The 18960-nt window shown below is 41.4% G+C and overlaps 1 protein-coding gene across 2 annotated transcripts in view; it reads right to left on the reverse strand.

The window, feature by feature from the left end:
- SLC9A9 (solute carrier family 9 member A9) overlaps positions 1–18960 on the reverse strand; it is a 571800-nt gene that overhangs the window by 538094 nt on the left and 14746 nt on the right. For both annotated transcript variants that reach the window (XM_081066979.1, XM_081066980.1), the window contains exon 2: positions 11274–11476. In XM_081066979.1, coding sequence (XP_080923105.1) covers positions 11274–11476 — 203 coding nt within the window. The remainder of the gene's footprint in view (positions 1–11273; positions 11477–18960) is intronic.

Consider the following 18960-nt stretch of genomic DNA (forward strand, 5'->3'; position numbering starts at 1 on the left):
GGAGGGTGTTGGGGGACAGGGTGAAAAAGGTGAAGGCATTAAGAAATACAAATTGTTAATACAGAACAATGTTGTAAAGATCATGTAAGGTGCAAGATAGCACTGGACTTATTAGGAAGATCATGTCACAGACTGTGTGGATGCCTGACCAATGAGCTATACACCTGAAGAGCTGAAGGAGAATAATATTGAATGTCAACTATAACTAATATATAGGTATATGTAGTCACGGGATGTGGAGTACAACATAGGGAAGATAGTTGATGGTATTGTAACAGCTATTATATATAAGATGTCAGAGGGGTAGTGGCTTGAGGGGTGGGTTATCACTTTATGAGAGATTTATTGTCTAACTGTTACATTGCTTTGTACACTTGAAATTAATAAAAAAAAATAAAATAAAATAAAGAATGTCATCAATGGAGAATGTGCAGACTTAAATTTGCATAACAACCTTACCCTATTTACTGTACTTTTCCTGGTCACCTTCCTAAAATTTGCCACATCCACACCTTTCTTTGTTTTATTTGAAGACGGAATTTAAGGCTTAATTCTAAGCCACTTCTTGGGATTACTCAGTCCCTAGATTTCTCTCATGTGTATATAAAATGAACATGTCAATAAACTTCTGTTCATTTTCCTCTTGTCAACCTTTCATTACAGAGGCCCTAGTCTAGAACCTACACAGGTAGGAAAAAAGGTTTCTCCTCCCCTGCAAGGGTCAGTTTGTTGAATACTGAGCCTTGAATGAAGAAGGTCTTGTTGCCCCGGCTGCTAGGAGCGCTGTTAGCCCCTTCAGGGACTGCCAATACTGCAAAGAACCACCTCATCCAAGGTCACCCCCTTTCCAGAATAGCCCACGCCCATAGACAGAATGACTGGGTATTTTAGACGTCAGGCAATCTCAGTACAACTGGGATGACTCTGAAGAGCCTTCTAATTCCAGAGCTCCCCGAGGTGTTAGTTAACCTGCATCACAGCCTAACTTCGCCCTTACCCTACTCAGGCTTCACCACTCATCCGTTCATAAGGTGCTGATCTCATGGGCACTTATCCATCCTGCCTGCTACACTCCAACTCCGAGTCCACTTTCCTGGGAACTCATCATGCAACAGTCAACAAGAAAGGTGAAGAGAACCTACAAATGCGGGACGTTCTTGCTACACACACCCCTACATGAGGTAGAAATCCATGAATCCGACAGTATACAGGTAGTCTTACATCAGAAATGGATCTGGAAGGAGTATCTGCGGGACCCCTTACCCAAGACGGGCTTAAATGGCAAAAGGAGACAAGCCAGGTAAATGCACTGCTCCCTGATGGCTCCCACCCTTCTGATGGGTCCACCCCTCCTGTGCAGGCCAAGGGGCATCCCACCCTCAGGCTGAATCAGCTGTGAATGAGGAGTTTCTTCACGACCTTAGGGGAAAGCCAGGAAATGCAGTCAGATGAAACCTTGTATAACTACTCATTGGAGACCAGCGATGATAAATGTGCTCTCTTGCCACCATTTAATGTTTTAGAAGGAACAAAGCAAAGGGGAAAAGAGCTGAAAGATTCATTCTGTTTCATCTACTCAGATTAAAGAGTCTGATGGGAAATGTGTCTTCCTCCCTCCCTCTGGTGTTGGACAAATGGGTGGTCAGATGGATGAAGTCCTGGGTCCTACAGATGGCCCAGAACCACCATCATGTTCTTAGTGACCTATGGTGATCCAAGATTAGGCTACGGTCAGGAGGCAGGAGTGATTGGGACATGGGTGGGGGCATTCCAGTTCTTTCTGCCTATGGAGGTCTAGGACATTTTCCAGGGCTTGATGCCAGAAATCTGAGAAGCCATCCCCTTTACTCCAATAGCTACTTTCCTCTTATCAAGTTCTGTCATGTCAGAAAGAGCACCAATGCCAGCGTTCAACCTACACATATGCTTTCACGTGACTCTTTTCCAACCAAGTGTGAGTGGGAGACATCAGCACACTCTGTGCTCAAATCACATGTCACTCTGAGAGACCACTCTCACCAACAGCCCTTACATTACTTTGAGTAGCTAGGTTTTCTGTTAAGAAATAAAATTAAAGGACTGGTTGGAATTCAATCCCTGACCCAAATGAATGTTCCAGTAGTGGGTTTCCAAGAACACGAGTCCTGAGTGATGATGTGTGAAGAAGGAAAGAAGTTTCTCTGTCCACTGGTCAGAAGTTTCTGGGTGCTGTGTCCATAGCACTGTAGAGATGGAATCCAGGTGGCGGGGGCTTACCCCAAACTCTCCCAGAAGTATCTGGTGAAGGAACGTTGTCCAGGGCAATTCTTCATCCCACAGTTTGGGGTGTTCCAAGTTATAGTCAAAGAGAAGGCAAAGAACAACTCCATGGTGTCTGGCCTGTACCTTCTGAAGGCCACCCTGTCAGTGGCCAGGGGGCTCCACAGAGCCCGCCAGCCTGTGGAGCACGGTGTTCCTGCTGTTTCTGCATCTTCTGCACTTTCATTCCCCATTCCAAGTTGTCGTCTCTCTCCCTCTCCTCCATCCTTCTCGACTGCAACCAATACAATTTTTCCACAATTTTTTGTATAGACAAAAATGATCTTGAATATTGACAAATATAGCAAAGAGCTGGCAAGAAAAAAAATGACCTCTAGAAAGCAAAGACATCTAATGTTACTTAGCTTTGCCCTCTGCTTTGAAATTCTCTTCTTGTAGATCTCTGTGCAGCTCATTCTCCACTTCATTCAGACCTTGGCTCCCCCTGTACCTTTTTCAAGGAGGCCTTCCTTGCAGGACATATCTAATACATTTATCCATTCTCTCATTTTGCTACCTTTTTCTCGTGGCACATATCTCTACCTGACACTGGATTATAAATGCTTGTGCCGGACTCTCCCTTGTCTATCTCTCCCGTAGAAGCTAAGCTCCATGAGAGCAAGGACTTTGTTTTGTTCGCTGGTGTACTGCCAGCACTTAGAACAAGTGCCTGGAATATGAAGAACGCCCAATAAAAAACATTTGCTGAATGACTACATGAATGAAGAAAATCCATTTTGTTCAATGACTAAATTAAAACCAAAAGGAACTAATCATCAGGGAAATGCAAATCAAACCACAATGAGACATTACCTCACACTGGTCAGGGTGGCTCATATTGAAAAGACAAGAAATAACAAGCGTTGACAAGGATGTGAAGAAAAATGAGCGTTTGTGCACTGCTGGGGGGAGTGTAAATTGATGCAGCCATTATGGAAGTTCCTGTAAAAGTTAACAATAAAACTATCTTATGGCTCAGCAATTCCACTTCTGAGTATGTATCCAAAGGAATTGAAATTAGGATCTCAAAGATATATCTGCACCCCCATGTTCATGACAGCATTATTGACAATAGCCAAAATATGAAAATAACCTAAGTGTCCATCGATGGATAAAGAGATAAATGGATAAATAAATGGGTAAAGAAATCCAAAGATACACAATGGAATATTATTCAGCTGAAAAAAAGAAATTCTGCCATTTGCAACAGTATGGATGGACCTTGAGGACATTATGCTAAGTAAAATAAGATAGAGAAAGACAAATACTGTATGATCTTATTTACTTTGAATCTGAAATAAACAAACACATGGTAACATAATAGATTGGTGGTTGACAGAGGCGAGAGGTGAGGGGTGGGGGAAAATGGATGAATGAAGTCAAAAGATACAAACTTCCAGTTAGAAGGTAACTAAGTTCTGGGGATATAATGTCCAGCATGGTGATGATAGTTAATAATACTGTATTGTATATTTTAAAGTTGCTAAGAGTATAGATCTTAAAAGTTCTCATCATAAGAAAAAAGTTTGTAACTATGTGAAGTGATGAATGTTAACTAAACTTACTGTGGTCATCATTTCATGATATACACATACACTGAATCATTATGTTGTACACCTTAAACTAATACAACCTTATATGTGAATTATATCTCAATAAAACTGGGGGGAGGGGGGAATACCTTTAAAACAAAAGAAAGGCAGAGGGATACTTAGAGTCTTGAGACATTCTGAAATCATTTCTCAAACCAAACAAAGATGGAAGAAAACAACTAAAACAAATTTAAGAAATGTTAAGTTTCTTTATTAACAACAGATCTCCTAACTAAGCTTTAGAAAGGAAGTAGCTAAGTCTATCCCAATAGCTTCACCACACCCCACTGCCGAACTTGAGATTCCCCAGGACCATCTGAGTGGTAAGAGCCAAGACTTGTCATGATAAACATAAATCACAAATCCCTATTCTCTGTAGAGGAGAGGAATAATTGATGGTATCCTACAAATGTTTCTCCAAATCCCAAGTGCTGCTTTTTCATGATGCTTGCTTCTCTCAGTGTGCCTAGAACAGTTTTAGAGGAAATGTATTTCCTGTCTTTTCTTTATCCTCCCCAAAAGGATCCCAGTGTTAACTGTACACATTTATCTTGTGGTCCAATGACTCCTGGTCAAACTGTTTCTGTTACCAGGAGAGCTTTGCCCTCTGGCCCCTGCAACCAGAATCGTCATGCAAAGGGAGAAACTGGAAAAAAACAAACTTATTTTACAAATAAATATATGAGAATTAAGACCCTGGACCACAAAAAGTCAAAATATCATCAAAAAAAGTTGGACAGTGAGAAAAAAATTAAGACACTGATGTTTTGATGCTGCAAACACAAAATTATTTTTGAAAGTCATATGATTACTATTGACTGAAGACTTCCTTAAAATATCTCTAAAATATACAATATTGTCAAAAAAATTGATAATAGCTTCTGTGTGACATGTCTGCAGACTGGTGATTCTCTTTATTGAAACAATAGCCAGGACAGATTACTCAGCAGTGTAACTTACTCCAAAATAACTTCCCTTACCAAGTGATAGTGTCACTTGTCACACAGCAAGTGAAGCAAAAATTTCACTGGGTAGTTTCCTTTGACTTTTTACATTACAGTCAACTGATTTATGAGTGACAGGAAGTATAAATTTAACTGTGCTGACAACTTTTTGAAAATTTACTGTGTCTGCAAAGACCTTTCTAGGCAAATGAACTGCTGACCCTTCCAACTCAATGTGGCACAAACATAACTGGTTAAGTCAATGATAAATAAATCGATGATGAGACAGATTCATTCATTCATCAGTTTTAAACCACACTTTTGATTTTCCCCTCCAAACCAGCTTCTTCCCCTAACTTCTAACTTCCCCATTTCTGCCCCCCCCCCACCTTCTGGGAACCCACAAGACCATGGTAGCAGAGTAAGCTGTTCTGTCTTTCTCCTGGGCCCAATTGGACCAAACTCTATAGCATCTTCCTTCCTTGCTTCTATTCCATCTGCCCCTTGGTCACCAGCCAAGCGCAGGCCTCATCTGTCTCCTTACTTTCACTCTCTACCATGTACATGGCAGCCTGAATATCCCTTTGCTTTTGTCACCATTATTCTTCCACTGACTACAGACAGGGTGGGCACTGCTTAATCTGGCATTCAAGGGCTTCCATAACTAAGCTCTGCCCTTATCTCTAGCCTTATATTTCATTGGTCTTCCATATTTCAACCAATTAAAAACGCTTTTCTTTCTCGCAGTATTCTCCATCCTATTTACCACCTCCATATCATACTTTTCCCTGTGCTTATAATATCTCTCCCACCTCCATACACCACATACACCACCACCACCAGAGCCAAACAACTATCCTTCCTTGAAATATTTCCTCTCACCCTAACAAGATAATTCTGACTGTCTGCGGTACTTGACCCACTCCTTTGATACCTGCCTTATGGTGTATTAATTCCTTTATTCAAATGCTGTGTTTCCCCCTGACTTACTAATAAACTCTTGGAGACCATTCGTTATTTCAGAACTAAAACTGATAGGGACTCACTCAGTTCATTTGTGTTGAGGGAATGAATGAATGATGGAGAAAGTTCTTTGATCACCTGCATTTCAAAAGCAAGATTTAAACTTCCTATTGATATGAAATTCAGAAATGCTTAGTGGACATTTTGGTATACTTAAATATTACGCTACAAATTAATGCTTGTAAAGTCATTATGTAATAGTTAAAACTAGTTAAGATATCTTGCATCCACAGAACAATTTGACAAATGATGTTGGAAACACTGACTGGATAAATACAAATCAACACGATCTAGTTTTCTTCTCTCAGAAGGTTGTTTTGAAATCATCAGCTGCTCATAATGTATAGAAAAGTACTGTTTTCACCAATCTTTAAGTGAAAATATATATTTTTTTCTTTTCTATATTTTTATCTGAATTGAGCATGAAGACAACAAGCTGGGCATATATTTCCTGAAATTTTAGTATGTTTACATGTGACGTAAAAGCACAATATACTGCTGCTTATATAAATACGAACAGCTCTCATGTTTTCCAGTTCTATACTTTCTTTTTGGTATAAAACTGGAGACTCAGGGAGCCATCAAGCCTGACGCTGTTTCAGAGCACATCAATACCTAACCGTCCCAGGAATACACGTGCTCTTACAAATCTTCCAAGAGGCAATTACATAGCACGATAATTCATTCCAGCCTTTCCAACTCTGAAGTCAGGAATTTCATCCAAGTCTCTAAACTACAGTCTTCTAACTAGGAGTAAAACTCATTTCTTTATCCTGTAACTTTTAGAAACAAAGGCCAGACACTCTCTTGAATCTGTACCACGAAGAAGAAGACTCAGTGAGGCTGCGCCAGTGGGCTCCACAGTGCGGGGCCTCTTTGTGCTCTGACCACCCTCCTCTCTTGGTAGCTCTGGCCCTCGTCTCCTTCCACCCATCTCACTGTGAGATTTCCCAGGCCTCAGCCCGAGGTACCCTGCCCCTCTTTGTCCACAAGGCCACTTGGGAGTCAGTGTGTGGGGTACGATTAACCACTCAGAACTCAGGGTACAGTGCAATGGGTACACTGCTGTCACTGAGCAGTCATGGGACCCTGGACTCACAGTGTAATTTCTCTAGGTATTAATTTACTATCTGCTTGTACACAATTACACTTAGATAATACCTTAGTTTCTTCAAGCATTAGGCATCTAAAATAATTCTACCAACTCCCAGATGATAATTCCAAATACTCTAGTTGTATATGCTCTAACAAGCTTTCAGACTCTTTCACTCATTCATCCATTTATTCACATATTATTTATTAGGCAGCAATTATGCATTAGGTTCTGTGATAGGCTTTAAGGATATATTGGTCAATAAAAAGGCATGGTCACTGTCTCTGTGAAGGTTACTGCCTGTGGACAATAAACGATATGAGAATAATAATTAATAAGCAAGAAAATAAATATCTACTTTTAGATGGTATTAAGTACTTTGAAACAAAACAGAGGGAGAGGGGAAAAAGAGAGAAAGAGGAGACAGACACTACAGTGTGAGGAAATCGCAGGGGAAGCCCTCTCTAAAGAGATGACATTTTGGGCCAACATTCCAGAGGCAAGAAGGAGCCTGACATCTGAAAAGCAGGAGTGACACCATTTTAGACTAAAAGAATGACATGTATAGAGGTCCTGAAGCAAAAGTGCTTTGTGTGTTGTCGTGCGGGGGACCCTGCTCGCTGCGCCATTTGTCGTGCAGGGTCTCAGCTCCCACTCCCCGCCCATAAGAATGCAGGACACGGTAAGGCCAAAAAGGAACACCCACGGAGCCATAGAGAGGGAAGTCAAACCAATATATTCTCTCTGGCCATTTACTACCCGAGCCATCGCCTTTCTATTGTGAGGCCGAGAGCCTGGAAACTGTTTTTTGGGGCTTTGTCCCCACATGTGTAAAAGGGGCTGGTCAGTCTACAGCAGTGGGGGTGAGGGGAAGAAGCATACAAGCAGCATTTCTCTCCTCACCATATTCACCTGAACACAACACAGAACTTAAATCACTGGTTCTCACACTTGTCTTCCCATTGAAATCACCGGGTGACCTTCTAAAAGTTCCAAGGATGGGAACACACCCTAAATCAGTAAAATCACAAACTCCAGGGGCAGAACACAAGCATCAGGATTTTTTGAAGCTTCGAATGACTCTAAACTGCAGACATGTTTGGGAACCACTGACTTAAATCGATTTCCGTGCTTAGGTTCTTGTTTTACTCATCTATGCAATGATTGGGCTCAACTTAAAGAAGGCAACTTAATTTAGAGCTTCTTTCTTGCTCTAAATTAGATGATCACTATATGCAGATCCAGGGTCATTTTCACCCATCCTTATCCTCAAATCTTTCCCGCTCTTACCTTTCTCCCGGGACTCTCATATTCTCTCCGCCAGGTCTAAAACCTATGAATCTTAGATTGCTCTCTTCACACTGTTCCTATACCAAGCAGGTTTGGTTGATCCAGAGTCTGAGAAACCTTCTTCCCTTCTCACCCAGATAACCACACCTCCCAGCCTCACCCTCCAATCCATCCTGCCCAGTGACCTGTCTGAACTCAACTCCTATTCCCGATCCAAGCCATGTCCATCCTCCAAAGCCCTTCTCAAGTGCCCCCTCTTGCAGGAAGGCTCCCTAACTGGGTCAAGTAGCTGTAATAAGTAATCTGTAAAGTTTTTCGAGTTTGCATAGTCCACAGGATACAATTTAGAACTAAATTATAAGTAGGCATATGTTATACATTGGTTTCATCCTCCCAACAGACGTTACATAAATAAAACAACAAACACTCATTTTGTTAATCCCTGGCATATAGTAAACACTCAGATATTATTTAGCAGCAGCCATGGCAGCACTGGTGTTAGGCAGTGTGCCAGCTGGTGCTGCCATTGGCAGTGGTCTTAGCCATGGCCGTGGCGGCAGCAGCAGATGCAGTGAAGGAGTGCACTGTACAGGGCCTCGTGGCAGCTCCGCGCTTTATCCACAGCATCTTGTTTAAACACTAAAACGATCATACAAAATGGGTCTGATCTCCCCACTTTACAAATAAGAAAACTGAAGATTAGGAAATTCAAGAAACTTACTAAACATGGATGGCAGATCTGTCTGGTCCTAAAATGGAGTAATGGTTCCATTTTAGCTCCCTATAAGCCTTCCAGTGAATGGATCCGTTTTTGGAATCCTTTTGCCTCTGACACAGATTAATTGACTGATTAATAGGAATAGTTGCATGCAGTGGAAAATTTCCTTAAAGAAGACAGACTACAGCTTTTTTATTTTCAAAGACTAACTAGAGTCCCCCAACACTGGCACATAAGCAACAACAAAAAATGTGCACTAATATATGCTCTGACAATTTATAAACCAGATCCTTTCCACTTAAAGTCATCTAATATGGTAAGTATACCAGTGGACGCCCTTTTCCCCACCAACAATGAGGGGAGGATATACTCTGGGTACTGAGTCACCTATTGCCAACCTTGGAGGTCTGGAGGAAAAAATGCTAATTGTGACTCAATGAGTCACATAATTTAGAAGTTAATCTAGAAAACATTTGAGTCATTCAGAGTCAATTAAACATTTTATATGCAGAACTCATAATCTATCCAATGGAAAAAACCAAGAGGACCCCAGCAACTTAGATACTCTCTTCACCTCTTGCCTTAATTTTTCAAAAGCAAGCACTGGAGTTTGGCTGCTGATAAAGGAATCAATATGTGAATAATACAGAAATTTCTGATCAGGTGTTTGTTGGCAATCCTAACAGAGAACAAAATTGCTATAGTAACCCAGTGTTATCAGCATCTTTGGGAGTCAAGTATTGTTTGCAGAAACAATACTGCTTAGAAATTTAGATAAAGATAAAAAGCAAAGAGGACAATACTTAGTTTATGTCCAAGTACTAAACCAAAGAAAGTTAAAACTGAAAAGCATGTTTTAATTAAAACCCTATGCTTCTAAGAAGGTCCTTTTAAAAAAAAATTGTTTATTTCAACATAGATAATTTTCTATTATCCATATGAACAGAAAGAATGACATGGAAGAGATCATCCAAAACAGCAAATCTAGAAGTTACCCTATTTATTTCAGAAATACGTCATTTAATTTTCTTTTTGTGTGCTTCAATTTACTTTCCTAACAGTTTGATTTAGGCAAATATTATAATTAATTTGACTCTCCTGAGCCCTCACTGAGTGCTAGGAGGAAGTTCATCCAGAAATGTGTTAGTGAAAGATAATGTGGGGGGGGAAAGCCACTGAAAATTACTCATCTTGAATGAGGAAAAATGGCAAACCAAATATCTCCCTTCCTGCCCCCAAATCTCTCAAATTGGGAAAAAATAAAAATGTGTATATTAAAAGAAAACGAAATCCATTTGGGATGAAAGTGATGAAATATAGTTCCATAATATCAAAGATGTTCTCAGCTCTGACCCAAACCAAATGGATCTGGAATAAGTCCCATGAAGTTCTGGTTCTTAGCATGTACTTGTATCGTTAAACACAAATTCACTTGTTCCAAAGACTGATCTGTAACACACAAGGCACCAGGAAAGGTAACTTCACCTGTTTTCTGACTCACAGTCCTGAGAGCAGAAGGAAGTGTTCCTTCTAATACCTGAAAGCAGTTCACAAATTTGCAATAATAAAACCATTTTTGAAAGATGAATCATTTCACAATTTTTCTTCTTTCTACCTACGGATTCTCTAACTAAACTGATGGAGTAAAGGTCGACTGAGATTGATCTATTGTAAATATATTTACAGACAGCCAAGTGGCCAGCATTTTGTGCTGACAGTCAAAAGCCAGTTGTCCTAGATCAGGGCATGCACACTGTTTCATCCCTCCCCCATGTTCTTTTTGACGTCAGGGAAATTTGAAAGTAGATAGATAGATAGATAGATAGATAGATAGATAGATAGATAGATAGATAGATAGATGCTTAAAACACACATGTGAAAACCTGAATCAAGTACCATGAAAGGCAAAGTCAGCTGAACTACTACCATGTTTCCCCAAAAATAAGACTGGATCTTACATTAACTTTTGCTCCAAAAGACGCATTAGGCTTATGTTCAAAGATGCCATCCTGAAAAATCATGCTGGGGCTTATTTTCCAGTTAGGTCTAATTTTCAGGGAAACACAATATCTTTTTCCCTAAAGTAACTATGGCTTGCAAAACAATTATATGAAAAAGTATTCATTTCCAACTTTTAGTAAAAGATACAGACAACTGGGCTTACAATAAGAATATATCAAGGTGTTAACCCCCAATGCAGTGTTGAAAAAGAACATAAATATGTGTGAATATATTACCGTATGCATGGTGGCTAATGCAATGATGCAATTATTTATACTGGAAAACAAAATACTATGACCAGACAGGATGCTTACCTTTTCAAGGATAGCATTGCCCTGGTGGGGATTGATGTTGTTTTGGCTTATTTCTCTCTTATATTCATATTCATAAACTTGGTCAGTGATATTAATCAGCAGAGTTGATGGACTGAAGGCCAGTTTTCCACAATCATACACAGTTCCACTTTCAATATCAGTTGGTGCCGTAGCATATCGTATGATTAATCCCATTATGAGGCCTAAAATAAAGAACAAACAATTTCACTGGAGGAACACAATCTAAAATTTTCACTATTGGATGTTTTTATGTATGTGATTTGGAACTTGTCGAAGTGTCAGAAAAAGGAAATGAGTCACTGCCTAGTTTAGAAAATTGTTTACTCTTTCATAGACCCCAGTTCAATAGATTGTATTTTTAAAATATTTGTGATGAACACTATTGCTTAAATATCCAGCATACCCTCCCCTCTTTTTTCTTCCTAATGGACACGTACATTTTGGAGAGAAGAGCGACCCACCTCTTCTATCCACCCATGTGCTTTAAGAAAATCTTTTCCCTATGACAGATACTGAATAAGCTAATCAGTTAGGAGATGGAATTCCCCTGGGGAAAGTTTCTGTCCACAGATCAGCAAATATCTAAGACAGTCCCATCAGACTAAAAGGAAGCATTTATACACCATGTTAGGGGGAGAAGTGTTCTTGTTCTGTCTCTGAGGACATGACCAAGGCAACATGTCTTTCCATCTTTTATTTTTGCTGGCAGGTATATTGTGACCTTGAGGGATCCAGTCCAAGGACACAGTCAATATACTAAAAATGGTAGGACTGAGACCCGGACAGAACCCAGGTCCTACATGATGTCACTGAGCCACTGGATCAACCTATTCTGAAGCTACCCTAATTCTAGACTTTTTGCTATTGACAAAATACACTTCTAATTTTTCAAACAATTTTGAATCAAGTTTCAGTTTATCCATAGCCAAATGCATTCTAATGATATAGTGTTCCTTACAGTGAAGAGTGAAACCCAAGTAATAATCATTGACTTTTAAATTTATAAACTCTATTAGATGCTCATGGAATCTGATAACTGTGAACTCTCTTAATATTATTGGTTTATTAGCAAAAGCAAAGAAACTTCATAGGCCTACATATTCAATTTAAAATTAGTATTAATTTATGTGTTTTAAGATAAATCCACTCTTTTAAGATAAATTCACTCTTTAAAACATCAAATGTTAGAAGTTTTACCACTCTGTGAATCCAGTCATCTAATAACCTTTCATTTATTTAATAAAACATTTGTTATCTGCATATTTTGTACCAGACATTTATAGATTTGAAATAAAAATACAATCCCAGTCCTACAGGAGCTCAAATTTACAAAATAAAGACCCATAAGCAAACAATTATAATACAACGGGACATGTGCTATGACAGCTGATAAGCACTCTGTGTTATGTGAGTACAGAGAGGACACACGCCAAAGCCCTTTGAAAGATGAAGCTGTGGATGAATCTTAAATGGTCACATAAGATTTGTCCAGACAAGCTGAATCAGGGAATGAGCTGGGACCCACGCTGCACATGTGGTCGGTGGCACGTGAGTAACAGCAGAGACAGCAAAAAGCTCCCCAGGACTTATGTTGTGTTGAATTGCTTCTGTGAAGTGACTGCTCAGCCAGAGATTGTGTTTCCTGGCTGTCCTGCACCTAGTTGGGCTCTCAACAAAGGAATTTAAGTAAAAGTGATGCGTGTCACTTCCGGACCATAACATTTAAGAAGTACATGAGCTTTCTCCCTTCTCTTTCCCCACTTACCAGGTGGATGGGGAGGGAACAAAGGAGCCTGCCCCGAGGCACCAGGTGGGGAAGGCCATCTACCAACCAGGGATACCTGCACTGAACTATTACGTGAATGAAAAGGTAACTTTTGTTGTACAGTCACTGAAATGTTAGTGTTTCTGTTTTAACAGTCACTAGGATGACCTAACTGATGTAATATATAAATACAGAAAGACTTAAAAAATCTGGTCGATTTAGGGAGTCAGTAGTGGTGCAAGAAGAGAAGAAATGGAAGGAGACAGATGGAGATAGAGATCAAGATAAGAGAGAGCTCTAGACTGCAGACCATAGGTGAGGGCCAGGTAGTACAGAGGCTCCTCTGCCACGCTAAGAAGTGTTTAGTTTTAACCCAATGGCAATGTAGAACTATTAAAAGATTTCAGGCAGGAGAATAAAACAATCAGATAGTCATATAAGAACTATCACTCGGGCAACTAATTAGAGTGAAAGGTAAGAAGGAAAACAGATTTCTTCCCAGGATATTTTTACCTTATTTATTCTGCCGTATTTGGCCCACTCCTCCATAATAGTGAGAAATGCTGTATCCTAACCTTTGTTAGCAAGAGGAAATGAGTGGTGGATATGTAACCACCATGATGGCTTGATCGGCCATAGAACAGTGGGCAGCCTTCCATGTGTGGGGCCAACCGACTACATAAAACTCGTCAGGAAAGAGAAAGGGAGACGTATCATCTATACTGCAAGCGGTTCAGGGCGCCTGCGCAGGAACATCTTTTCTTCAATACTCTTTGACTATGATGGATTCATATTTCTACAAGTTATTTGGCAGGTACCATGAATGACACTATGACCTCTGCTCTCTCCTCACGTGGGATTTAAAGCACAAGATACTGTCCTCCTGGGGATTGAACAGAAAGAACCTGTATTAACACCATTCAGTATTCTCAGAGAGTGAGCCACCTATTTTTGCAATATGCTTTCAATGCAATAACAAGAAGTAAACATGAAGTATCCACTGTTTTGTTTTTGTTTTTTCTCCCAAGCAGGGAAAAGAAGTATTTGTCATTATAATGAGTACGTAGTACCTGGGCCCCTGTGGTGAAATTCATACAAGGCTTCAAAACCTAGATGGCCCTGCCTCACACTCTGCAGCAGCTCTAGTCCCAGCCTTCAAGAAAAGGTGTTCTGGAGTAAACGAAGTAAGCTGCTTGCTGCTAGAGGTGACCTGATGTAATGGCCATGAAAATGCACCACTCAGACAGATCTACCACGATGAGGGGTGCAGTTGACCATGGCCTCAGATTCTGTGCCCTGGAGTCCACAACTGTGTTCACGCTGAGGTCAGCCAAAGACCGAGCAGAGCAGGGGTACTGACAGGGAAATGGAACCCCTCTGAAGGCCACCAAGGCTCAAGGACACCTAATCAGCCTTGTTTTTTAGAACTGCACCCACCCTAAACCTTCCCCCACCCAGCCTGCCTTCCTTCCCTCTCTCCACAGGGTCGCGGTTGGACCAAAGTCTGATGGCTGTCCCCACACGCAGGCACAGGCTCCTCACCCACTTTATCTCCAAGGAGTTTCCCCCAATGAATCTTGTGCACAACTAATTTCTTCCCAGCCTCTGCTTCTCAGAAAACCCAAATTAACACACCAGACAAAATGCTCTGACCCTGCTTCTCCCCAACCCCAAGGGCTGAGAGGACACCACTGGCAGCATGGAAGGGCTAGTGGGGGAAGTGCAGCCTCAGTGTGCTTGTTTAACAAACATACACACTGAATGTGCACCCCCCTGCAGTAGCAGCACCTGGAAACTCCTTCATGCCAGAGGCCAGACAGCTACCCATTGTGCTTTTGACAGGCAGCCTTCCACACCGTGCTTCAGCCATATGCTGACACACGTACAAGGATCGCACAACTAAGTTCGCGAACTCATCCTAGAACAAGTGCTACACACCTCATTGCTGAATATCACTACGGTCACCTTCAAAGTACTCTCCTTGGGAAGCTGTGCACCGACACCAGCACCCAGTCCACACTTCAAAGCAATTTTGGAACTCTTTTTCTGGAATGGCCATCAAAGCTGTCATCATACAATATTGTGCAGGAGTGGGTTAACCCATACAAGGTCTAACAATTAGGTTCACGAACTTGTTGCAACAATATTGCTAACCTTTTTTGAATCAGAGGGATTATTCATTACGAATTTGTACCAACTAGACAAACAGTTAACCAAGTTTACTATTTGCAAGTGCTGAAAAGGCTGCACGAAAAGGTTAGACAACCTGAACATTCATGGCTCTTGCATCACGACACCGCACCAGCTCACACGGCACTGTCTGGGAGGGAGTTTTTAGCCAGTAAACAAATAACTGTATTGGAACACCCTCCCTACTCACCTGATCTGGCCCCCAGTGACTTCTTTCTTTACCCAAACATGAAGGAAATATTGAAAGGAAGACATTTTGATGACATTCAGGACATCAAGCAGAAAAAGTGGGATTGCTAGGAGGAAGAAAACGCTAATGAAAGAGAGTTGTTTTTCTACCCACACGAAAATACAGGATAAAGACAGCACCAACCACTTGTGCACAGAAGAAGGAAGGGAGAGGCTGGCTGCTGGCTTATGGATACACACCACCACTCTCACTGGTGAATCAGGAACGAGAAACCTACTGCTCAGGAGAAAAGAAGGAAGCCTGTCCCGCAAAGCAGCGGCACCCAGCACATGCATGCTCAGCCCTGGTTCCTGGTGGTATCCTCACAAGCATGACACTTCACTGAGTTCTGTCCCCCGCCAGCTAGTGGCATCACCATCTCCAGGCAGAAATGTGAGTCCAGAGGCATCCCCTGCCCCTGCGAGTCTGAACATCCAGGCACCTGGGGTGGCAATCGCGGGGACCTGCTCTCTAGTGAACACCGACCTCTCCCCACAATATATAGCTCCAGGATGGAGTTGGACAATACAGCTCATCCTAAAGCACTCCCCATGCTACAAACTCCATCTCAAGTCCCATCTGTGGGGCTGTGCTCACGAACTCCCTCATCTTGTAGTTCTTACAGAACTCACAGTTTGATCCCCATCCCTTAGGCCCAATTTTATAAAAATATACTATTTAGCGTTGCTTTCCAGACCTTGGCTTTGTCTCCCTCACTAGATAATGAGATTGTTTAGGGCAGAGTCTCGGTGCTATTCCTCATCTCTTGCTCCTCAAGAAAAGCCAAACACTTAGGGAGAACTATAACCCAATTTCACCAAGTCCACAAACTCCCTTGGAGTCGAGAAGAAAAGGATCCTCTGAGTATATGTAGTGAGTCAGTGACCACCATTTTAACATGTGCTGTGTAAGGAACATCACGCCCGATGCAGAGCTTGCACTAGAACTCTCAGAGCAGAAGTCTGGCGTGCGGGAACACAGTGTATACAACTGTCACACAGGTGTATATTTTGTGGGACCAGAAAGCAGAGAGGGAGGGAGGAAGGATGGAACAGCCTCAGCAGCACTCTGAATGAATGTGTATGGAGAAATATGAGCCTTGTCTTTCTGGACTGGCTCTCGCTTCACCACATTGAAAACATGAGGAAACTCCTGTCCTTCCCTCCCTCATGTTTTCATGCCACAGACACAAAAGGCGTTGCTCTACAACTGTGGGCCTTAGACAAATGGATAAAATACGACCCTAATCACAAAATATTAAAATCCTACCAGCCCTTTTCCTCTTCCCAGTCCTTTGATCCTGATTTCCAGTAAGCATAAGTCACACGTATTTTTTAAATCTTTTTCTTAATATTCGTTTCAGGTGTACAAAACAACATAGTGATTAGACATGTATATACCTCACAAAGTGATCACCCCAGTAAGTGTACTACCCATCTCACATTGTACATACCTATTAGAATATTATAGACTCTGCTCCTTATATATCCCTGTGATTATATATATTTTGAATTATACTTGACATCCAATATTATTTTATACTAGTTTCAGGTGTACAATGTAGATACGGAGAACAAACTGATGGTTACTAGATGGGAAGAGTTTGGGAGCTGGGTGAGAAAGGTGAAGGGATTAAGTACAAACTGGTAGTCACAAAATAGTCGCAGCGATGTAAAGTAAAGCACAGGGAATAGAGCACAACAGGACGATTATAACCATGTATAGTGGCAGGTCGGTACCAGACTTATGGGGCATCACTTCATGAATTATATAAATGTCTAGTCTCTTCTTATATTGAGCCTGCAATTCATAATCAATTCTCCTGCATCTTATTGGCAATCATTCTACATGACGCTGAAGCTTTTCCCTGAAGGGCCTTTTCCGAGAGGAATATGGATAGGGACTTACGGTATGCAACGATCCTATTTACATACAATGAAACAGATTTTGGAACTGCTTTGAAAACACAAAGTGCTAAATTCCCTTTGCCTATGTTCAAACCCACGAGTGTGCTCAGACACTGTCACACACACGGCCACACTGTAGAACACACTCCAGCAGGTGCCCACAAATGCTGTTTTGTAGGGGGTGTCACTTGCAGTCACACAACGTGACAAGCCCAGTTGTCTGCACGTATCTAAAGACTGTCACTCAAGTATATATTTAAGTGCCACATGATATTGGAGAGGATTTAGGAGGCTAAAGTAAAGGTAGAAATAAAAGAAGATTGTAGAAGAACTAAATTTTCTGGTTCTTTCACCCTCTATGCATTGAGTGGCTACCAAGCATACGCTAGATAAATGAGGCATTCTCCATTACCAAAATACAAGAAGGTAAGTCCTCAAACTATACAATATTTCAACTTTATAAGTCTATCAGACACCAATGTCTGCCAACCCAGCATACATCCCCCTTTTTCCCAACAGAGCCCAGATTTGTTCAGCTAGCCAGCCCTCCCCACGTGCTTATGGTAAGTGGAAGTCATTTTTAGTTCCACAGGTCTTCCCATTCCCCTTGCTGATAACTGGTGCTAGAATAGCATGTGACCCTTTTCTGGTCAATAAAAAGTCAAGGGAAACTGACTAGGGAGTATCTTAGGAAAGTTTTGACATTCCAAGAGAGACAGAGGAGAGGTGACTGACTGTCGTCTCCCTCAGGACGTTCCTGGGCCTGGTTGGGAAACGAGGAACTGTCATGCCCATGTCGCTGCCAACCTGACTTTGAAGCCGGTACCGAGAAGAGCAGAGCAGAGCAAAGGATAGAACCTGGGTCCTTGATGACAAGAGCAAGCTGCTGAATCAACCAGCCCTGAGACTCCTCCTCTCTGGACTTCCAGTTATGGGAGATGATAAACGTCCTTAAGTCTTAAGTCTTTTTCTATGACTAGCAGCTGAATGCATCCTCACATATATAAAGATTTTTGTTTATTTTTCTAACAAGTGAATGTAGAAAGTCCTAAGGAGCCCTAAAGGAGAGACCAACTAACTCTACCCCTCAGGGTGTCAGGGACGCTTCACAGAGCAGGATCTTACAGACACGTAGGAGCCCGCCAAGTAAAGGGAGAAGTACACGAAAATTAATGAGCTGTGTAAATCGCGCATGTCAAGTAGTTTGGGATGGCTGACCGGGCAGCTGCGATCACGGAGCCAGCTCAGCTGAGGAAGAGAGGGTGTCCAGAGGAAGACATGGTTGGCAAGGTGGTCTTTTGGAAGCATGTGTGAGTCCTTTGTTAGAAAGCAGATTTGTTGTTTTGGAGCAGAGGAAACTGCATTTGGAGACAATTATCTGAAGGGAAAAAGAGAATTGAGATGCAGAATCGTACACTTGAAACCTAGGTAATTTTAGTAACCATTGTCACACCAATAAATTTAATTTAAAAAAAGTAAAAATTAAAAAATATATATATAGAGAGAGAGATATGGTGAGGACACAGAGAAGAAATTAACACTGGAAATTATTTCTATTTACATGAAGAAGAATTT

Source organism: Rhinolophus hipposideros (genome assembly GCF_964194185.1).
Source record: "Rhinolophus hipposideros genome assembly, chromosome: 2".
NCBI lineage: Eukaryota > Metazoa > Chordata > Mammalia > Chiroptera > Rhinolophidae > Rhinolophus > Rhinolophus hipposideros.